General features: G+C 38.4%; 1 protein-coding gene across 1 annotated transcript in view; it reads right to left on the bottom strand.

The window, feature by feature from the left end:
* Positions 1-7,170: 7,170 nt before the first annotated feature.
* The window catches only part of STK31 (serine/threonine kinase 31), a 44,250-nt gene continuing 27,194 nt past the window's right edge, over positions 7,171-24,226 (bottom strand). Inside the window, exons 16-24 of the mRNA XM_067470259.1 lie at positions 22,500-22,601; positions 21,970-22,050; positions 18,148-18,273; positions 16,403-16,528; positions 14,476-14,562; positions 14,107-14,256; positions 11,734-11,859; positions 11,164-11,232; positions 7,171-7,960 (exon numbers count right to left, since the gene is read on the bottom strand). Coding sequence (XP_067326360.1) covers positions 7,643-7,960; positions 11,164-11,232; positions 11,734-11,859; positions 14,107-14,256; positions 14,476-14,562; positions 16,403-16,528; positions 18,148-18,273; positions 21,970-22,050; positions 22,500-22,601 — 1,185 coding nt within the window. The 3' untranslated portion in view covers positions 7,171-7,642. The remainder of the gene's footprint in view (positions 7,961-11,163; positions 11,233-11,733; positions 11,860-14,106; positions 14,257-14,475; positions 14,563-16,402; positions 16,529-18,147; positions 18,274-21,969; positions 22,051-22,499; positions 22,602-24,226) is intronic.

Genomic DNA, 24,226 nt, shown 5'->3' on the forward strand with positions numbered 1-24,226 from the left:
AAGGATTTGGTGGGCATTGACCTTGAGTTTTGGAATTGTACATCATCTACATCCAGAGAGCACCGTGGACTCAAACAATGATGGATCTGGACCAAACTTGGCATGAATACTCAATATGCCCAAATGTGAACACTGGTGGAGTTTGGGGGAAATCGACCTTGACATTTGGGAGTTGTAGTTGCTGGGATTTATAGTTTAGCTACAATCAAAAAGCATTCTGAACCCCACCAACAAAAGAATTAGGCCAAGCTTCCCACACAGAACCCCCAGGACCAACACAAAATATTGTTTTCTGATGGTCTTTGGCAACCCCTCTGATGTAGGCCAACCAGGATAGCTCTTAACCTGATGTCAAGAAATGGTAGCTATCTGCCCAATAATGAGCAGCCAATAATGAGCAGATATATTCTTTGCCCAAATATATCCTGACTGATATATTTGGTCAAGTAATTTCCCATCAGGTGTTTCCTGTGTTTGCTCCATGTTTCATCCTTTGCTAGGGGAACCAATATATAAACTAATTTCTCTCCCCCCCCCCCCCCAAAAAAAAAAAGTCTGTATTACCATCAGTGGATGCTATGATGTCTTGGGCCAGGCTTCTACAAGCTAATATCGTCAGTCAATAGTCTTTTAACAAATATTACTTTGGCTGATAGTTATGGGTCACGTCTAACCACAGTTACTCATAAAGTTGCATAAAAATTCAAGAAACTTAAAATTTGGGGTTCTGTTGCCTCCGAACATGCAGCCCTCGTTATTTCAATACCACAGTTAAATCAGATAGACAGCTCACTGCATGAATCCTACACCCTTTAGAATTTATAGGTACACATAACCACACCGTGTGCTATATAATTAGAGCAGAAGTAACACGCTACGGAGTACTCAGTGGGAAGGCCTGGTGATGCAAAGGACTGTTACAGGTTTCAGTGCAACTATATTTTTCCTTGCATGGTACAATTACACCGCTACTATTGGTTATCGAGATGTCTGCCAGTGCCTACAGCTAATCCTCCAGGGAATTAAGCTTATGTAACAGATTTATATTAGCATAAGCTTAGAAGCTTAACTAAGAGGGAAATATACTGACTCCATAAATTTATAAGAAATATAGGCACTAGAGGTGTTCCATATGCAATTCATAGACCCAAATCTTACTTGGTCCCTAGACTTGGCTAAAGAATGATGAAAGGACTCACTTTTAAGAGCCTTCTTTCACAAGGCTCAGTATTAAAGTCTGTTGTTGACATCATAGAAAAGCCACATGCCCCAAAACAGTTGAAGTGAAGGCTACTTGATGTAATGTTTTTCAGTTGAATGCTAGTGATATAAATAACCTAATAGTAGACATGCCAAATGGATTCAGCAATATCTCCTACATTCACATGTCTATGTAATCTTCATGTATATGAAAGGAGCCCCCAGTGGCGCAATAGGTTAAACCCTTGTGCTGGCAGGACTGCTGACAGAAAGGTCAGCAGTTTGAATTCGGGAAGCAGGGTAAAGTCCTGTCTGTCAGCTCCAGCTTCCCATGCGGGGACATGAGAGAAGCCTCCCAAAGAATAGTAAAACATCCGGGCATCCCCTGGGCAACATCCTTGCAGATAGCCAATTCTCTCACACCAGAAGCAACTTGCAGTTTCTCAAGTTGCTTTCTGACACGAAAAAAATGCATATGGAGTTTTCATTTGTTGCCACTGTAAAAAAAACTTGGGAAATAATTTATTGGGAGGAGTGTTAGGAAGACTGGAAATATTAACATTTTTGTCATTTTATTACTAAACTATTATCTGCAATGAAAACAAACTAATACAAACTGAAAATCTCAATAAGCTCTGGAAGACACATACAAAAATGATTGCAGTGCATACAACCTGTTCAGTAGTTCATCCCAACTAATCAAAAGGATGGGGCCCTTAACTTGATGGATTTCTTTATAGCATTAAAGGGAAAAAGAGGTCACTCCCACAATTTGGATTACATATATTTTTGCCATCCTATGTGCTGACATGCAGAAATCATAAGGAGCAAGTTTTATGAATCATAAAACGCACCACTGCAGAGAAGGACGTAACTGGTGACTCAGTCTACAAAGATTTCTATTCTAAACGACCACATTTACATCTTTTATGTATTCCACTGCTGTGATTATAATTTGTGGTTTACACTCATGACACAAGCACAGGAAAAGAGCTTTGGAGAAATAAAAATGAATTGCAATGCATGATAAATAAATTCCTATCACCATCACACACAAAAAAGCTTGAGCTCAGATGAATTATGAAAGATTTCTAGGTGTTAACCAGCATAAAATTGTGACTGTGGCTTCATAGTTAAAGTCATTCCTCCATATTTGTTGCTTTCACTGTTGCAGTTTTGATTATTTGTGGATTTGATTTAAAATGTTCTCTAGGAAGTTCTGGGCCCCCCATTTCTATTCTGTGGTCAGCTTCCAGTGGAGGTTGATCATAGGAAACATGCTGTGAGACCACAAACTCCTAGAGAGGTATTATCTGAGGTAGAAAAAATAGCAATTTCTTTATTCATTGTTACTTACTTTTACAGGGATCCTGTACCCCTAACCTTACTGAATGGGCTGATTGTAATTCTCTGCTGCATGTACCCCAGTTAATAAGTAAATGTGTTCCTAGACTTTGTTTCTTTAATGTAATATTTATACCACGGACATAAATATTGGAAAAATAGAATAGGTTCCTACTTTTTTAAAAAAAGAGCTGTTGAATACATTTCATCAAACGTTTTATGTAAAACTAATATGCACATGTGAAATTAAACAAGATCAGATAAGCTTTGCATAAGTAGACAAAAGCACCCAAACCTTCTATAGACCTCACAACCTCTAAGGATGCCTGCCATAGATGCAGGCGAAACATCAGGAGAGAATGCTTCAAGAACACGGCCATACAGCCCCAAAAACCTAAAACAACTCACTTCTATAGACCTCTTAAAGACTTCTCCTAAAGAACATCAAGAAAAAGTATTTTCTTTCATCAGCCTCAATTTTTTTAATAGTCTCCATTTTGGTCATCAAATCTATAAGCCTGTCCTTTTTCCTGGGAGTAACTATTCTCTTCTTCTAGTTCTTTTTCTGTTCATACATGCTCATTAAGGCATTCTGATGAAGCTGCTGTTTCCCTTGTCTTTTGTAGCCAGGCACGAACAGCTACACTAAGATTGGCCCTGCTTTTTCCCCAGTTCAAACTATGTTACTGGATTTACTGAAGATACACTGCCGCAACACAACATCAGAAGACTGACAGAGGAGAAGGAAGAAAAGAGAGCTGGGCAGGTATAAAATACCGTTGAAAAAAGCAACTTTGCTACCAGATCTTTGATAAGTGAAACATGCTCGTAGTAATTTAGTACTGCTAGCTGTATTATTTAAATAAAGAAGTGAAAAATAGTAAGTCCAACCTTTTGGAAAGCATGAGTATACATATAAGCATTTTAAAGGATACACTCGCAAACGTTTAATGTGGAATTAAGGACACACTCACCCCCTTCCCCTTCTGGTGTACACTATTGGTCCTTGCACTGTTGGAAACGCAACAACGCTTCGCACTAAAGAGTAAAGAGTCCTCACAGTGGGCAGTAGAAAATAGGGTTAGACCTGAAGAGGCCTTCCTCCTTTGTTTACTTATCCTGCTCCCTCTGTGATGTAAACTGACAAGTCTTGGGGATTTTCTACAGCTCTTCTGCTTTCCAGAATTTGCTTTCAACTTTCCAAGATGTAGCTTGGTTAAATTTGCTCCCTGAGTAACTTTCTTATGTTAGAATGGAGTTCCTACAATAAAGCTGAGTTTCTTTTCTCTAAGCCATTGGTATGTTTGCTTCTTAAATCCAGATCTCAACTGCTGATCCGCTGAACACACTTTGGCATGCACAAGGAAGAAGCCCTGGCTTTTCCAATTTACTGTACAGCAAAAACACGCATATGCTGATCTATGGTCATTTGCTCCCAAACAGATCCCCCCATATGGACAAAACTAAGATAAATAAACTTATTTATTGTACATTGTAATTTTAAAAAGTACCAGGGTCAATCATTTAGCACTGGTATACCCTGTGTTATTTGCACATATATCTAGAACAGTGGTTCCCAACCTGTGGTCCACGGACCACCAATGGTCCCCAAGAATTAAATATGGCTTGTGGCCTCACTGTTTCTATACCATTGCAACAAGAGCAACCAGTCTTGCAAAACCTTTATAAAAATGAATAAATAAATAAATGAATAAATAATAAACTTTCGTTATACCTGCCACCATTTCCCCAAAGGGAACTTGTGGCAACTAACATGAGGCCAAGCCCAAAATTACAGTACAGTAAAGTAAAATGCAAACAAGCAAATGATAACGTCAAAATAAGATACATAAAATAACAAAATGTATAATAAAGAACACAAAATAACATGGTGGAAGAATAAAAGCACAATGGTCGTGCCAAATGCACAGGATAAAATTGGTAAAACCCTAGGTGAGATAAGTAAATGGAGTAGTATAGTGCTGAGCCAACGGGGATGTCGGGAGGGGAGAGGCTGACTACCCATGAAAGGCACAACAATCCTGACTGTTGATTCTCCTCCTCCTCCCTCCTCCTGTGCAGAGCCATTCCATGTGGCACCTGGAAGCGAGGGCAACTTGGTGTCTTCATTTTTAGGCCTGCTCCTGGAGTTATTTGGGGTGCTGATTCAGAAAATTGCATTGGATAGACTACATCAGCTCTAGATTATAAAAAAAAAAAATTGTGGGTCAAGCAGATAGCGACTACGGGATGGCACATGTTCTGTATCAGAAACTAGAGCGGATGTGGTTTATCTAATGCAATTTTTTGAATCAGCACTCAAACCAAATCTAAAGTTGACAAATAAAACAGGTGTGTAACCCTTTTGGTACTAATACTGGAGAATGGTCCCTGGTCAAAGTGGTCCCTGGTCAAGTGATCCCTAGTCAAAGTGGTCCCTGGTCAAAAAACAGTTGCGAACCACTGATCTAAAATGACAGAACGTTCCAAATATATACATATTTCTGTCTCTACACATATAACACTGAAAGCAAAGCCGAACGCTATAGTGGAAAGTGGATGAAAACTCACTTTTGAATTGCTTTATAATTCAGTGGTGTTTGAAATATTCTAATCTGCCTAATAGTGCTGCCACATTATGACTACTTTCATCTGTTTTGTTTGTACTTCTTTAAACATTGTGAATCATCTTTCTGGAAGAAAACTGGGATACAAGTCTGACAAAGGAAGGAAGTGAGAAAATATAAACTGCAAATTAAACCTACTTATATTTCTACAAAATTTTATCATAGTTGCAAACACTTAGACATTTCTCAGATGGGTTGCCAAATCCAAGTGACAAGTTTCCGTACTTTAAAAGCTGCATATTTTTTAAAGAATAAATTTTGCCTAATGCATCTTTTCCCAAGATAAATGATGCAATAACAAGAACAGCAAAACAGAGTTATTATATGAAAAGCAAGGCAAAAGAACTGATAAGATCCAATCAAAAACTCTCAATTTAAATACAGAAACTGATGTTTTTCATGACAGTGAAGCAGTGAACCTCTTTCAGGATTTCTGTAAGTTTCCAGGAGCTCTCCATGGTGCTGAATCTCTTTAGTAAAAGGTTTCAGCACTTTGGAGAACTGGTTTTAAGGGCTGCCTTATCCACTATTGGTTCAATCCTGTGATTTTCTTTTCTTTGCCTAGGCAGTAGTTAACCCATTCATGGATGATTCTTCTTCCAATGACAGAGACAGAACCTAGCCTTTGGTCATTGTAATAATCGCCAAAACATTGAAGTTCCACTTACAGTACATTTCACTTTAAAATGTTCTTGTACTTTTCTTATTTATGGGAAGATTGTAACAGATTAACATCATAAACCAGGACACACCAAGCTCCAGATGCCATTTGCTGCCCCAAATAAACTCAAACCCTGGACATTTCCAAAAATTGACTTTGTTTGTTTTAGGGGGTGAATGGACCAATACAAGGTGTAGGATGGATTACTGAAATATCTTTAAAGAAAATGAGTATTTTTTCGCCCATCCAAAATTGAAGAAGGCATGACTTTGCTGCCCAAATGTTACTAATATGGAAAGCAATCAGGTTTTCAATACTGTATGTTGCAAAATATGCCCTGAACAATTAACTGCATTTGGAACCAATTCCATTTTTTTACCATTAGCCAGTTGCTAATGGCACAAGTGCACAGGAATCCACGACTGTACGCAAGTGTGTATGTGAGTAAAATGTGAGTGGAGAATTTAAGCACTGGGACAGTCATATATTTCCAGAAGCAAATAGGGCTCCAATCACCCCATTTGGATTTACTCACCAGTTTCATGTGGAAGCCTGTTAAAGAAAAGCAAGTACGTAAACAAGATATCAGTTGACAATCTTCAACTGAACAACATAAATATGTCCATATATACACTTACACATGGTGCCTCTGACCAAAAATCTCTTTTGCCAATTCCTTAAATAGCACTAGCTAACTTCAACAACTGTCACAGAAGTCATTCTCCACTGCTCCAGGACTACTATTCAATAGTACCAAAACAAGAGCAGCACCTAGTGGTCAGATGTAATCTGAAGTGACACGGAAAATAAAAAGTTAGTGTAGTTTATAAGCCAGAGAGAAGCGATGTGGTGTAGTAGTTTAGGTTATGGAATATGACTCTGGAGACCAGGATTCAATGCCCTGCTTGGCCATGGAAATCCATTGGTTGGACTTAAGCAGATCCCACATTCTCACCCCCAGAAAATATTGTGATAGGTATGTTTCAAGGTTGCTGTAATTCAGAAATGACTTGAAGAAACAGGAGTGAAGCCTCCATGCCTAGCTGCTTAAACTGTCTAAGAGAAAAAATCCAAACTTCAAAAACATAAAACGATTGGCTTGCTCCAAAACTTTATTCAAATAAGCCTAATTACTTAAATGTTGTCTTTCCAGAAACAAACTGATTTGGGGGGGGGGGGGGGGGGGAGAGAGAGTTGTCTTGGAAGTGTACAGAGTCAAAGTGAAAGATCACAACTGTTTTCAGCAACATTTATGTCACATAACAAGCTGAGTTATTTAAGAGGGCTTCAGAGCCTTTGTCAATCGCTGTTTTCCCAATCAGAATCAGTTGACAGAAATCTTATGAGCCTCCACCTACTAAGTTATTGTTGGCCCTAGTAAGCATAGCAAATAGTGAGGGATGATAGGAGTTGTACTCCAGTATCTTCTGAAAGTCAGAAGTTGCCAAGTTCAACCCTAAAGGAAAGATGGGAGAGGAACAACTACTAAATTTGTCTTTAAAATGATACCTAATTGGACCCAAAAAGAAACCATATTTTAAGGCAAACTGGTAAATTCACTAACTAGGAAAAGGAAGACTGCCATTTTTGAAACGCAAGTGAAAAGAACTGCAGAAGAATTAAACATTAATGAAACTGAATTCACAACTCCAATGTGAAAATCAACTGTCCAAGATGCATCTCAGTTCACTAAAAAAATATGCAAAACCAAAGCATGAAACAAGTACATATAAACTTTCTAGATAAAGTTAGAAGTTTAGAAAAGTTGCCTTTGGGGTTCTGAAATTATGCTCACAAAATTAAATTGTGTTTAGTCTGAATTTACCATCTTGAGTTCTATAGTCTCTGAAGCTACAATTTCTCTATCCTGCTTGTCCTCGGACACAATTGCAGTCTCTTCTGTTATTGCACCTTCATTTTCACATTCAGCTTGTTCATGTCCCAAAGGAACTGCAATTTCTGTATCTTCTGTTCTTGCATTTTCATTTCCACATTCAGCTTGTCCATGTTCCTGTGGGAGTGAGATCATCTCAGGCAACAGGAAACAGTCATCATTCAGCACCTGCTCCGCAGTCATTCGATTATTAGAACAGAGGAGGTTTGTGAGCAGAGATTTAACTTTATCATCCTTAAAAAGAAAAGAAAAAGCCAAGGGCAGAACTGTAAAATGAGATCATTAAAGACAAGAGAAAACAGTGAATAATAATAATAATAATAATAATAATAATAATAATAATAATGTTTATTTATATCCCACTCCCTCTCCAAAAGGACTCAGGGCGGCTTACAACAAATAAATATAAAACCAAGCAAGAATAAAATAATACATAATACATGATAATACAGTTCCAGCTTGTTTCCTGCCTATGTCATCAGTTGGGAGCCTCTCCCCCCAGCACCAACTGCTGCTCTGGGCCAGAGTGAAGAGAGAGGGGGCCAGGAAGACAGTTCCAGCTTGTCTCCTGTGCTATGCTAATAATATAATATAATATAATATATTGTATATATATAAAATATTTATAATATTATAATGTAATACAATATAATACTTATAATAATAATACAATATTATAATTACATATTTTATATTACATGTAATATTACTAATAATATTACAGTACAATGGTATAGTACAATACAGTAATATATAATAGTGATATTGTGCTATGCTAATAATATAATATATTGTATGCATATATTATATTATTAGTCCCCTTCAGGGTGAGAAGGGCGGCATATAAATGTAGTAAATAAATAAATAAATTATCCATAATGATAAAATCAAAACCATAAAAAACAGTTATCAACAACTTGACCACAGATGCTCCTCAACCCAAGTTACTCAGGTGAAGCTTAGTACTATAGCAGAAAGAGGGGTGGGGGTATGCCAGGATACCTCTGTGGCCTAGGCTAGAAACCACACTGGGTCAGGAAACAGAAGTTCGGGTTGCTGTTGCATTGTATGTGTACCCTTCCTTGAAAATAGCTTGGCAGATTCAACAGTGCAGACTGCAGTGTCTCAATCTCCGAGTGTTTATCTGATTCATTCCATCTTAGACCAATGATTACACGAAGAGTGAGAAACCTTTGGGGGCAAGATATTAGCCACTACCACCTCAAATCTTGTGGCCCAAAGGATGTGAGGTGATAGACCCATGCCTACTTCTGTTATTGGATTCTTGACCAACACATCTCCAACCCATATTTGGCCTGGGTGATTTGGGCTGAGAAGGGCGGTATACAAATATATAGCAAATAAATAAAGAAAGAAAGAAATATTATTTATACCCCGCTCTATCTCCCCAAAGGGTTAGGGCTAAAATAATTGGTATACAATTTAAAATATACAAATATACAAACATCAGAAGAGAATTAAACACAAACAACACTAAACATTCACAGTTAAAATCAATTAAAACATATTCAGTTAAAAACTACAGCATCTCCTGACTAGATCTTAAACACCTTCATCTTTAAATACCTTCCCTGGACAGGGTTCCAGGGTCACAGGGCAGCCACCAAAAAGGCCCATCTCTTGTTCCCACCAACTGAGCTTGAAGACCTAAAGACCTGGGTAGGTTCACACAAGGGGATGCAGTCGGCCAAATAGACTGGACCTGAACTATCTAGGGCTTTAAAGGTAATCCACCACTTTGAATTGTGCCCAAAACGGACTGGCAGCCAATGGAGCTGCTTCAACAGGGGGGTTGTCCATTCCCTGTAGCCAGTCTCAGCAAGCAACCACAAAGGCCAAATTTGGCTTCTCAGTTATAATTGTGCAAAGGCCCTCCTGGCCACCGCAGATACCTGGGCCTCCAGGTTCAGCATCAAGTCCAAGATGACCCCAAAACTGCAGAGCTGTGTCTTCATGGATTCCTATTCCCTGATCTGCCTTCCAACTGACCAGAAATACCTCTGTCTTGTCTGGATTAAGTTCCAATTTGTTTGCTGCTCCTCCACACCTTCCACGCTCCTGCATTATTTTGGCTCAGTTTCATCTCTGGTAAAGTGTTATGTACAAATAATGTATGTATAAACAAAGTCTCTGACAAAGAAGCTATTTTTGCCAAAATTATTTATATTTGCCCAGCTCTCTTTCTTCATCCTCCCCGCCCCTCCCTGTCCTCAGTCTAGCTAGAAGTTTTTTTAGCAGCATTGACACTGATGAAGTAGGGCTGAAGAAATACAGACTTTCTCTGCTGTGTCACATATCTGCAGTAATTAATGCAATGAAACTGAAACCTGGAAATATGGAATCTGCTCTAGGCAATCCTTCTGTAGGTGGGCATGCTTGCCTAAAACAGATAATGTAAGCAACAGCAACCTCCAGGACCCTTTACTGAGTATGTGAGAACAGCAAACCAGAAAGAAAACGGCAGGGAAGATAATCTCCCCTTCCCAGCTACCCAGGAAGTTTAAAAAGGTTAGATCCAGAAATTTGGCCACAAGAATGAAAATTATTTTTAAAGTGGAGAACAATTAAAATTATCCCATTTTGGAGGAAGCCTTCAATTATAAAGATCAAGTATTAGTTACCTATTAAAGGTTTACCTGACTGGGGTGTTTCATTTCACATCAGCATATTGCTTAAGTAAAGGTAAAGGTTCCCCCTGACATTAAGTATAGTCGTGTCCGACTCTGGGGGGTGGTGCTCATCTCCATTTCTAAGCCGAAGAGCTGCCATTGTCCGTAGATGCCTCCAAAGTCATGTGGTCGGCATGACTCCATGGAGAACCATTACCTTCCCGCAGAAGCGGTACCAATTGATCTACTCACATTTGCATGATTTCGAACTGCTAGGTTGGCAGAAGTTGGGCCTAATAGTGGGAGCTCACCCAGTTCCCCGGATTCAAACCACCAACCTTTCGGTCAGCAAGTTCAGGAGTTCAGCAGTTTAACCTGCTGTACCACCTGGGGGTATATTGCCTAGTTTTTAATAAAAAGTTTCCTCAAGCACTTTGAACTGCTGTTCTTTTTTGTGACGTAGGAACCTGTCCATATTCTTTCTGTGATGTTTCTGCCTCTGGTATCAATTTTTCTATTAAAGAAGTAATGCCTAGGAATTCATCCATTGTGTTATCTGAATTATAGCCATGAACATATTCCAATGACCTAACATCCTATTAACATTATTCATACTTTACAGTGATGTTTCAATTTTCTTTAATTTCAGGGGAGGGGGGATGATACATTCCCTATACTAATAGCTGTGGCATTTTAAGTCTTCTTGTACCTGCTCAGTTTAAATATCTAAAGATTTATTTTTAAGTCCATTTGCCAGTTCTAAAGTATTACCTGAAATATTTGAAGAAGGTAAGAAGACAAACCTACCATTATAAGGCCATCCACTTCAGGAATCCCATCCCTGTTTATTTTAAACTCTTGGTTTCCAATAAATAGCTGCAAGTTTTAAAAAGTACAAAATCACTTATAGAAAGCATAAATGCAATTTAAAGTACACAGTCAAAACTGGGTAAAATAGTCAAGTTATTTTTAAAGCAAAATATATAAAGGAATGCCCTTTATTTGTTGAATGGAGTGCTATGCTTACAATTATGTTTCTTCACTAAGAACTAGTAGCATACAGGACTAGCATAGGAATTATTCCCAGAAAAGTGTCTGCAAGTTTATTAAGATACGATCAGAAGTGAAAGAGAAACATAGTGATGGCCTTTTACAGTTCATAGAATTGACAAACATCATAATCCTAAGATCAAATATGTTTCTGAGAAAAAGACAAAGCTTAGGAACAGTCATAAATGTAGTTCCAGACAGTGAAGTAGCAGTCAGGCATTTTTAAAATGTTCGGATAACAGCAGTTCTGCTCATCATTTTCATAATAATTCAGAAACCAGAAATCAGATTCATTTTAAACACATTTAAAAATGTAAATTTACATACCCAGCAAAGGAGGCAACCAAAAGCAAACATATCTGAAGCTGGAGATGGTGGCTGTCCATTTTTTACTTCAGGGGAAATTAAGTTGAAACCATTCAGTGCCACATAATTCATCGCAGCACGCTGATTCTAGAACCAGTTAATAATTACATGTTGGAATTATATGACGGAATTTCCTGACATCTACAAAAAGCCAATATCTGTGCTTGATTCAACAGCAGGTCTGAAACACATCATTCCTCCCAACGTGATCATGAAAGCAATCAATGACATCTAGTTGACACTGGGCACAGCTACGACTGCTCTAGGTGGACTGAACACTAATTTTCAGGATGATTTACTCTCATAACTACCCACCAGCAGAGTACTATTATAATGATGAAGTGTTATTTGTCAAGTTAGCTGTAATTGGTCTTGTGGTACAATTTTTCTCAACAACCTATCTTTTACTTTTTTTTTACTTTTCACATACAGATACAACAACAAAACCAAAATTAGTAAAGTGAGATTTGAAGAGATAACCGAAGACATCTCTGACATTTGCTCTCTTCATTTTGACCATCAACAAGATAATCATTCTTGGTTTGGTTTGTTAGTCATGTAGTTGTCTCTTCTGCACATTATTCTGATTTTAAAAATGGACAGTGTGCATTCCTTGGGCTGGACCAGGGCCCCAGACTGAACTAGAGCCCCCCACGATTTCGGATTATTTCATCATGTAGCTTGGCCTTCTAATACACATATAACACTGACCAACAGTCATTTAGGTGCCTCAAATGTAGGTCCTGTTTCTGGATATATTTGACCTGCTGATTCCAAAAATGGTACCAGTTTTCCCGTCGGCTCTAGTTTTTGATATACAGAACATATGGCATATACCAGTTGCCATCTCCTCACCCACAGAAAATCATGATAATAATGTCAGAAATACTGAAAAATAACAGTGTATTTTTAATTACAAAAATATTAGTCAAACACTGAAGGGGTTAAATTCCAATGATTAAGCAAAACCAATAGGGTGATAATATAAGCAGGTGTGACTGTAGAATGACTAGCCTCTGTGTGAGAAGCCTGTGTGTTAGAGCCTCAGTGTCTCTGTGTTAGTCCTGTGTAAGGTTCCTGTGTTTGGCTCTTGTGTAAGCGAAGCTGAAGCAGCATACCAGCATGCAAGAAAAGCCAGTGAGTGAACAGAGAAGCCAAGAGCAAAAAAGAAAGGAACTAAGAGCAATAAACTTATCTGAGTTACAAAAGACTTTATCTTGTAAGTGCTGAAACTGTTATTTTTGTTACAAGAAACACCCTACAAAGGACATGAGAAACTGGTCTGTGAGTTTTTGTTCTGTTGATCGTTTTGTGGCTGCTGGTGCTGGGTTACACTGCTATAAGAGGACTACTCTGCTGTACATTTATGGGGAGGGTCCACTCGCCCAACAAACAATACCTAAGAAACTAGACCTAATGCAGTCTATCCAATGCAAGTTTATGAATCAGAACCCCACATAACCCAGGTACAGGCCTAAAAACCAAGACTCCAAGAATGTTTGTTGTTATGCTGTGTAATATACACAATCCATGGCAAGGTTCTGCTTTCTAATATACCCTCTGCCCTTCTCATCTAAATCTATTAGCTCTTGAATGAGAGGTCTATTAGATCCTGAATGTGACATTTGTCTGTGTGCCTTCCATGACCCAGCTCCAACTCCGCACAAAGCCATATCCCATGAGTTGCACGTGTAATTCTTTGAGCTTTAAAGCCAAACATTACTATGTTGGATCACAGCTTCCATAATTGCTCTGCCTGCCTGGGAGGTACCATCCAAAATAATAGATTTTCAAAGGTTTGATTAAAGTCTTAAACTAGAAGATCCCACAAAAAAATCAGGGCTGTCACTACAGAACAAGACACAATGGGGACACGGCCCCCAAATAAGAATTCTGCACCCCTGAAGGAAACATTTCCTTCAAATGTCTACCACTAAAGAAACTTAAAACTTCAATTGAGCCTTTAAAAATACAGCTTAGCATCCAAATAAAAGAGACAGAAAATTTTTCAAAGGGAGTCTGAACAAAGTAATAGAACAATCCCAGTTATGAGTGATTTTCAAAATTTTACTCAGGAACCCTAAGGAAATTTTCTGGAGGGGGGGGATCAGATACTTACTTATATCGGGGGCAGATTTATAGAGATGATGACAGAAGAAGACTAGACTCCTCTTTACAAAGGACTTAAGGGCAAAGCAGCGAAGTCAAAACAGCAAACCAGCCCGAAAGCTCTTGGATTTTGCAGTCTTGAAAAACAGAGGACTTCATTGTCACCTGAATCAGTAACACTGATACGGCCCATCTATTTGCACTGAAGAAACTAGTTTAGCTCACCTCTGATTTAGAGAAGTCAAAATCTCCAACAATTCCTTGTTTTCGATTTACAGCAAATACATTGTTTTTATGCAGTGACCCATGAACTATATTAGCGCTGTGTAGTGCATGCAGACCACGGGCTACTCCTTTCATTACTTTCAAGCTCTCCTGGTTAAAATGAAGAGGAAAATATCTGTAAGAAATTAATCCCAAGAATGTTCCCACAACCTTAGAGTTCAAATTCTGAACTCCAGTGCATCACACAGCAACTCTCACCATTGGCTATGCTGGTTGGGGCTGCTGGAATTTGCAGTCCACCCAAATCAAGAAGTCTGCACAATTCCCACCCCTATACAAGAGGCTACACACAAATGACATAATACTTACATCTGGAGTTAAAGGAGCAGTACTCTGTACTATGCCCAGGCTTGCTCCACCATAATAAGGGACCATCAGATATGCAACAGGATCAGACTTTACAAACAGAAACAAAAATGGTGTGCTCAGGCATGAAAAGGAATCAATAAGACATCAAGATTCTCAACATTTTCACATTCATTGGCAGCCATGTGTAAACATGTAGAGCAATCACTTCTGTCGCATGGCAGGATTGATCTTATTTTTCTATCCCACCACTGCCACCAATTAATATGTAGCGCACACCCAGGAAATACAGGCAGAAGTCTTCAGCATTTGAACTTAACAGAAAAACATTTATTTAAAGATTACTCAGGTTCACATAAGCTAGACGGTTACACAGTATCTTCTTGTTGTTGCTACAGTTAACTCTTCCGAAAACATGAAACCGTTACTATTGAAGGTTAAGAATGGCTCATCTTCTGCCACCTTAATGTTTGTGGTTTCCTTTCTTTTAAAACTTGGTTTCTTTTTCTCAGTCCCTTGACTGGGTCACTTTAACCTTACAGTTTCTTCACTTTACTTATAATTCAACTGAATATTTACTCTTTGACAAGCACTTTTCACCTCAGTCTTTCTGACTGACTTTAAATCCGAATTCCCACTTTTATTACTTCAGATTTGACACTGAAGACACAATAAAACGATCGGGAATCTCTTTCCTCTAGCAACCCAGCTAGATTATACTTCAAAGTGAATTACTTTGACTCTTAAAATACCAAGGCTGGAGATTAAACTGGTTATACTAAACCGCTGAGTCGTGCCCTTACATAGCTAGGCCCAGCCCTTCCTTTTAGCACTCTGGCTAAAGACTTAAACCCCCTTTGGTTTGGCTTCTCAATGAACCCATCTTCCACTTTGGTTCACTCACCAAAGACTGATTTTTTAAAATGCCTGCCCCCGCCAAGTGACAGCTCTGCCCCTTTTTCCTCTGCCTGGAGGCCCACGTCGCCATGGCAACGCGTAAGCTAAGGCGACGCATCAGCTGGCCTGCACCCATATCACAACATTAACAAACATTTTAAAAACCTACATTATAATTAGACATTTCGTAACACCATGTTTACAAAAGTAAGAGGAAACATCCTTAAAGAAGTATGTATGATATTAACTATGCTGTCAAGTCGGGTTACCTGTTGTTATGCAGTAGTTATGCCTTTAAGATGACACATATGCCTTCGACGTTATGCGCCTTCATATCAACTCCACCTAACTGCAACCTCTTCCTTGAATTCTCTCAGTAAGATTTATTCATAGAAGATTTGCCATTGCTTTCTTCTAAGGCAGCAGGTAAGACTTGCCTAAGGTCTTCCGGTGTGTTTCCACTACTGAGTGAGGATTTGAACTCCTGGAGCCATTGTTCAATACTCAAACCACTATACCGCACTGATTCTCAAGGATTACCTACTGAAACTAGTACAGCTTTACCACTAGCCTGGCTTACATTTCATCTTAAACCATACTATCAAGCTTCACTTTTTTTTCTTCCTTTATTCCAGTAAGAAAAAAAGAGAAAAACAACTGAATGCATTCAGAGAGTTCTTTTTTAAAAAAAATATCTTTATTGAGTGTATTTCAATAATTACAACCAGTTAAAGCATTCAGAGAGTTCCTGAAGAACTGTCTGATGGAGTGCAGTTTTGTTCACCCCTCACTCTTCCAGTATAGCAAGAATAAAATGAAGTTGGCTGAATAGTGCAACAAGAGAAACTCCGATTGGCAAGAAGAGCCAAGTTAAAGCAACCAAATAAATATCAGTACATCTGCTTATTCATGGTGAAATAGATTTTTTGCAACAAAAAAACTCACCTATTTTGATGTATCAAACCAACATTTGTCCACTGTACACAAAACCTACATCTACAAAAGAAAAGGGGTATGATAGCTTATAAATTACCTTGCATAGAAACAAGAACATCAGCTGCATTAGACCAGATTCCTCTTTCATTTCTCTCCAGACTTTGTGATACTTTGCTGCTGTTTCTATTACTTCTGTTTCAGTACTTATATCCACAGCGTAACCCTAAAAAAAGGTATTTTTGGACTTGAAACGTAAGTGCACATCTTGATATACTTTTACCCAGTAAATAATTGAATGATAGGAAATCTTTACCATTTCATAAGATTTCATAAGATTTCATTCAGAATGTAAATATACAAATTATCTAGAATTCTTGTGAACACTAAATACTTGTTAGTTATCAATACAGCTGTAAGTTTCATTTAGCAGCTACTGCATTGCAATACTGTTATGCTCCTTCCTTTCCATACAATGGCAAACCCAAGAGACTGAAATAAAAGAACTGGTAAATGAAGATTCCAATCCATTTACTATATACCGTATATACTCGAGTATAAGCGGAGTTTTTCAGCCCTTTTTTTAGACTGAAAAAGCCCCCCTCGGCTTATACTCGTGTCAAAGTTATTATTTTAATCTGTTATTGTTGTTGTTGTTACATTTATTATTTTACATTAATTATTATTATTACATTTACATTATTTTACTCTATTATTGTTATTATTACAGTTATTATTTTATTCTATTTATTATTATATTTATTATTTTCCTCTATTACTATTATTGGAAGGATATGTAAGTACATTTACATTGAAAAAGGTTAGAATAATGGTTTAATCAGAGTTGGACATTCTTATCTTAAATTACAGTTTTATATAAATATTCAAAAATGATCAACTTACTGCATTTCCCACCCTCAGCTAATACTCGAATTAATACATTTTTGGTTTTGTGATAAAATTAGGTGCCTCAGCTTATATTCGGGTCGGTTTATATTTGAGTATATATGGTAACTCAACAGCCCTTAACCTTTTTGGGTTAATGAAGCTCTTTAAAAAAACGATGACAGGTATTAATTTATAGACCCCCTAAGGATCCATGGTGTACAAGTTAAGAACCACTATGAAAATAGTTTCCAGATATTCAGCTTCGAGCTGAGAGTTCCTTTCCATCTCTAAAAAGGACTATAAACCAAAGATCTGGCCACTTTTTGCTCTCCAGGTATACTGAATTCTTACTTCCAACAGCAATTATGGCCCACAATTATGGCCCATTCCTGCTCTTAGATAACAGAACAATGAGTTTTTAAAGTAAACGGTCATCAGAAACCGCCAGGTGTCATGCTTTAATCTCTAAAAACCAGACTTAAAATTGTTTCTTCAAAATTCTTAAGTGCTTGGCCAATCAGGCACCCAAGTATCTGATCCTGGCACCTAGGAACCTGAAATATGAACATACTAATGATAAAACACTGGCATCTGAGAAGCTTTCTGATCAGTTAATAGCTGGCTTTTTTATGCTTGTTGTTTATTCGTTCAGTCCCTTCCGACTTTTCATTACCTCATAGACCATCCCACGCCAGAGCTCCCTGTTAACTGTAGCCACCCCCAGCTCCTTCAAAGTCAAGCCAGTCACTTCAAGGATACCATCCATCCATCTTGCACCTGATCTGCCCCTCTTCCTTTTTCCTTCCCTCTTCCTTTTTCCTTCCATTTTCCCCAGCATCACTGTCTTCTCCAAGCTTTCCTGTCTTCTCATTATGTGGCCAAAGTACTTCATCTTTGCCTGTAATATCCTTCCCTCCTTTTTATGCTAACAGCCTAAAAACAAATTAGGAAATGTACCTTTAGGATAACTTTTTGCCCTTGAACTTCTGAGCAAACCAGAGGGCGCTTTGTGCTCAGTTCCTTCATTGGTTCAGCATCTAAAAGATCACGTTCCAAACTAAATGTAAGAAGCCCTCCTGAATTCTGAAAAACACAGAGAACATACCAAATGCTTTATGAATCTCACAATTGCACAGTCATAAACTTGTAGATCTCAGAACAAAATCATACTGACTGTACAGAATAAATAAACCAAGCACAGGCCAAAAACAAATGGCTGCAGGATATTATTATTACTATTGTGTTTATTATTATATTTATTCATACCCCACTTTTTCTCTCCAAAGCGGTTAAGCACAAAGAGTAATGCTCCACCTAAAAAACCCTGTGAGACCCATATCTAGCAAATCATTAAACAGAACCTGGACATTTGCACTTCTCAAAAACTCTAAATTTACATAACTTGGAAGGTACAGAAGCAGAGATTACTGTATGAATACCTTCTTTAAGGTTATTAGATAGATTTGTTGCTGCTGGTGGTGCTGTATACAGGTGTATCTAAGTAAACAAAGTAGATGTGTTCCCAAACTTTTACTTCTTTATCAGAAAATCTGGTACCAGAGGTAGAACATGGAAAAATAGGAATAGATACCCATGCCATAAAAAAGAACTCAATATGTTTCAGTTAGCTTTTTACCCAAAACATTGCAAGCTGCCTGGAGATCATTTGCAAAACATGCAACCAGATTATTATTCTGCTTAATATGGGGGGAAACCGCTTCCTTAATTTGGAATGGTGTATTTTAATGCCAAGTTATAGCTCCCTAATTTCCAGCTTAAAGGGTTCTAGGTCTTAAGGAGATGATGTAAAGAAATGTGGCAACCCAATATTGTTATTGTGCTTCCAAAGCCTATGACTTAAACACTTACGCTTAAACTCATAGATTAAGAGTCAAATGGAGTCTATGACTTAAACACATAGATTAAGAGTCAAATGGGGTCTGTATCTACAACTTCGAACTTGCCATTAAATATAAAGCATTGATTTAAGACAAAACCTAGCAAATTGCGAACCAAGTACAAATCTGAAATGTTTAATTGGCTGTTCAGCAACTTACTAGGGTCAGTCCTAAAACACTATACCTAGTCCAGACATAACAAAAACCGTAGCTTCTGAATATTTGCACAAGAGAAAATAAAAGGAGCCTGGAAAGCACAAGATTTTCAAAGGTTTCGCAAAGGTTTCTTCAAAGGGTTCTCCTTATTATATGCAAAACTGGCCTATGTAATATTTAAAGGTTTTGCTGCATAAACAAGCTTGCCATTTGATCCATTTTGTCTATTAGAACAACTGTTCAATTTCTACTGATAATATGCTGAAGTCCAGTTGTCAACAACAAGACAAACAAGCAAAATGTTAAAAAATGCATTATTGAAAGCCATGGTGGAGATTTAGAAAACAGAGAGTTGACACAAGAGCTATGTTTTGGGACATGGCTATAGTTCTACACATTAAACAAATCTGAGTAGCAATTTGGCCTAATGGTAAAAGTGGGAGGATGAGAAGCATTCAAGAACTGTGTAATAATAATAAAACTATTCAAGTAATTTCCCACTTATGTTGATGCTAAGGATAATTAATTCAACACTTAAGAAAGGCTGAGTATCCCTTATTCTCACATCATGACAGTTGTTTTCTGGTGGTTCTATGTATCCAAACTTTGCTTCATGCACAAAATTATTGAAAATATTGTGTACAAGGTGTACATGAAGGGCAGGTTACATATTCGTAACTGTTTTTTTTAGTGGACCTCTGTGAAGTCACACATGTGGGTTTACTGCGCTTGCGAAGGCCCCAATGAAAGTTTTCCAAGCTCTAGATTTTCAATTTTAAAGGTGCCCCGCACCAGCGGCTCCCCAGTTCCCAGGGAAGCTGGAAAGGAGGAGGCTGGCAAAATAGAGAGGAGAAACAGGCAGGATTGTGTGACTTCAGAGGTCCACTCAAAAAAACAGTTACTGTCCTTCATTGTCTCTGTGAATCACACATGTGGAGACTAACAAGCTCAGGTACCAAGAAGTGAGATATGCTACAAGAAAATAACTTTATTACAGAGAAGAAACACTGTAAACAAAGAACTAAGAGGTAATCAGAAGCCAACAAACCCAGAGGCATGTGTTACACCTTGTATATTTACTTTTTTATTTATGTAGTCCCAGGCTCAAGCAAACACCGCAAGACATCTTTGAATGGGGGGGTTGTGAGGTGGAGTAAGGAGGACAGTTGGTTGGTAAGGTGGCAGGTCTATGATGGAATCTGTATTGGTATTAAAGCAAGATTTGGTATTATCCTCTGGAACACCAAACCCAACACCTAGGGTGAAAGGAGGTCAGGGCCATTGTCTTGGGGTTTGAGAGTGTCACCAAGGAGGCGGTGGTGCCCCCCTCCTCTGGCTTCTTTGGAAGGTGGAGGTAAAACATTATAATGTTGGGGTTGCCACCTTGGTTGAGTGTGACAGAAATTGGGTTGGGTTTGCATCCCACATTTCCCCTACAAGGGTTTTAAAGTCCTTGTTCGATTTTAGTTTCTCATCTGTGCCTGCATTAAATAGGCCTCGGGCAGTGGTTCTTAACCTTCCTAATGCTGAGATCTCTTAATACAGTTCCTCATGTTCAGGTGACCCCCCAACCATAAAATTATTTTCATTGTCACTTCATAACTGTAATTTTGCTACTGTTATTAATTGTAATGTATATATCTGATATGCGGGATGTATTTTCATTCACTGGACCAAATTTGGCATTGTATGCCCAAATTTGAATATTGGTGGGGCTGGGGAGGGGCACTGATATTGTCATTTGGGAGTTGCAATTGCTGGGATTTATAGTTTTCTTGGGTTGCATGTAGCTCAGCTCCTTTCTGTTCAAGCAAGCGTATTAGGAAAATCCTCATTGATGAGGAAGATGGTGGTGCCACTGAGATCAATGGCATCGACGCAACCAAGGCTTTGGTATACAGAGCTATCGATGGCACTGGGTTTTTTGTTGAGCTCAATTTTGAATTTGATTTCTTTGAAGTCTTTGAGGCTTTGGAGGAGGCTACCAATGGTGTAGCCAAGGTACAAAGAGCCAGGATTTGCTGGTAAAAGATTGCTTCGCCTCTATATTTTTTCTGGCTTGAGCTGTGAACACCTGACAGTGCTGACAGGAGCTGACTTTGTAGTTCTCTCCCAGGTACTGGAGGCACTTGAGTGTCCATCTGAGTCCAACGTTTTTGCAGTGCATTGCCCGCCTCTCTTAAAGGGAGTAGTCAACATAACAAGCTAGATTCCATAATGAGCTGCTGAAGGCAGACAAAAAGGAACCGGGGAGACACTGGTAGGGCCACCTTTATGCCTCCAGTGGATTTGGTAGGGTTAGTGACAAAATTTCAAAAGATGAAGCTTGGAAAACTTCTGTTGGAGCCTGTGCAAGCATAGTAAACCCACATGTGTGATTCACACAGGCTACAAAGAAGAAACCTCATTTCATATGTAGACTTAGGTCCCATTTCCAAGAGACCTCATTATGCGCATATATACAGATGTAGGTATTCCGAAATCCAAAGCACTTCTGGTCCTAAGCACTTTTGATAAGGGATACCAGTACTCAACCTGTACTTAATAAAAATAGCAATTATCAATACATAATTATTGACAAGGTATCATGAATAATAATTGCCATACTAAAACATTGAATAATAGCTGAAAATATCTGGTTATTGTAGTCCTGCTTTATTTTATATTTTGACAACAGAAAAGCTAGGCATTTCCTTAGTTCTTCCCTCCTGGAAACAGAACTTACCATATATTTTGGTATTTCAGCTTCGGGATGAAGGAGTGGCAGCTCAGGGAAGCATGTCTGCACCAGATGAGTCAGTGTCTCCTAAATGAGAGAGGAATCTTGCAGTAGCCACTCAGCATAAAAGTGACACAGAGCAATACAGCAGAAATTAGGCTGATGTTCACTCTGTGGCACTTCCAAGTGTTGAATTTATGGTGAAGACTGAGAAGTGGTGGATAATCAGTTACCACTTTGTATTGCCCAATGCCAAACATTTAAATATTTTATGCAGTGTTTTAAAATGATTGCTGCTGCTGTTGTTGTTGTTATTTTAGAGGTAGAGGTCAAAGATAGCAAAGATCCCCTTCAGAAGGGCCTCTTGGAACCAGGCTTATGGGGACGGAATGCAGAGCTTGCCTGCAAACAATATGGGAAGCACTACAGGGCGTATCTGTCCATGGGTCAAACTTAACCCTCTTCCGAATTATATCTATCTTTACACGATCCATTCCACTGATTCAGAGAAAGGATATCCAGGTTTGAATACTCACATATTCTTCTTGTTCCTTGGATATTTCCTGAAAGATATTGTTTCGCAGTGCAATGATTTCTTCTTTTATCTTTCTCACTGTGGACTCACTGTAATCATCAGACTAAAGGTAGATATTTTAAAAGTTATTATCTCAAAGAATTCATATGTCATCAATATCAGAGAATATAACCTTATAGTATGACTGAACATCAATGCAACTTCATTTCATTAAGAGTTCTGCATTTCAAATCTATTTTCCAATTGTTCATCTGCTGAAATTAATACTAATTTTATTTTCTTTGGTTTGCTTGTTGAAAAGGACAATTGAAGTACTGGGAAGCAGTTTGGGGATTCAACTATGTGGCCAAATTACTCACAATACATCTTCCTCAAAGACAGAAGAACTGACTGAAAACAATCAATTTTCTTGTTTCAGGATTTGTTTACAAGAAAAAATGCCAATGGCACAAATGCAGTGCTGGTACTCAATGAGGGGCGGGGGGAGGGGGGACTGTCAAATTAAATAGGTTAGGAAACATTGGTCTAGATTAGAGTTTCTTAAACCTTTATACTCACAACCCTTTTCAGTCAGAAAAAAAATTATGTGACTCCGCGTATCTTGATAACAAACCAGCATTTGCAAGGCTTACTAAATAGCCTAATCTTTCTTTTATAAAATACAGCTGAAGCATTTTCTGCAGTGTCTACTGTAAACACCACACAATAGTTTTGTGTAAATTTCACAAATAGGCACTAGGTGATGTTCAGAAACCTTCTACTGTTCCCAATTTTTTCAGGACCCCCACATTGAAGTCAGAAGACTCCTTTTGAGGTCGGGACCCAGAGTTTCAGAAACAATGCTCTTTATCAAGGATGGGCAAATGTCAAAGGCTAGGGAGCTGATTTAAACCTCCATGGGATGTTGGGATGCACCTCAGCAAAGAAAATTTAAAATTGCCCCAAAATAAGGGGCATTCCCCTATATTTTAGGTCTCCCTGGGATATTTCAGAAGCAGTTATTTTTTAACAGCAGCACAGGGGTAGCCATTCATTTCTCATCTTAAAGAAAAACCTTTTGTGGGCTTCAATTGATCCTAGGTGACAAAAATGAAGGGAAATGATCCTCACACAGACAAGAGTGTATTTGGAACACTATTTGCAAAAATAACAATAACTCTGTAGTACTGCATGCCACCCATGGTCTTAACTTTTCCCACACAATCCAGACCATTCTGGGAAGTTCAGTTCTGATTTAACTGAAGGTCTCTTGTACCTGATGAACCATCAGAGTCAGGTAAATTTAATTTCTAGGACGACAACTACAATAATCCCCCAGGCAGCATTGTCTGGCAATTTCAGAAACCAGAATACAAAAAACATCATTCCCGAGTTTTATAAAGTCTAAACAATTTGACAACAGGATCTAATACTTTTTAAAAGGAAAACAAGGACAGGCTGGAATCCAAAATGTCATTCTACACTTCTGAGTGATGGTGTGCTTGAACATGTCATTATATTCATCCTTTTTATAGGTAACTTTCCAATCTTTGCTTCCAAGTTGTCTATCCAGAATAAAAACAAGTAATATTGTGCTAACCTGTCCAAACGTATCTCCCTCTATGTACCATCTCAGAGATTAAGATCATCCTGGGAGGTCCTACTCTCAGTCCCACCCCCTCGCAGGTGCGACTGGTGGGGAAAAGACACAGCGCCTTCTCAGTGGTGGTTCCTTGACTCTGGAACACC

Source organism: Anolis sagrei, chromosome 6, assembly GCF_037176765.1.
Source record: "Anolis sagrei isolate rAnoSag1 chromosome 6, rAnoSag1.mat, whole genome shotgun sequence".
Lineage (NCBI taxonomy): Eukaryota > Metazoa > Chordata > Lepidosauria > Squamata > Dactyloidae > Anolis > Anolis sagrei.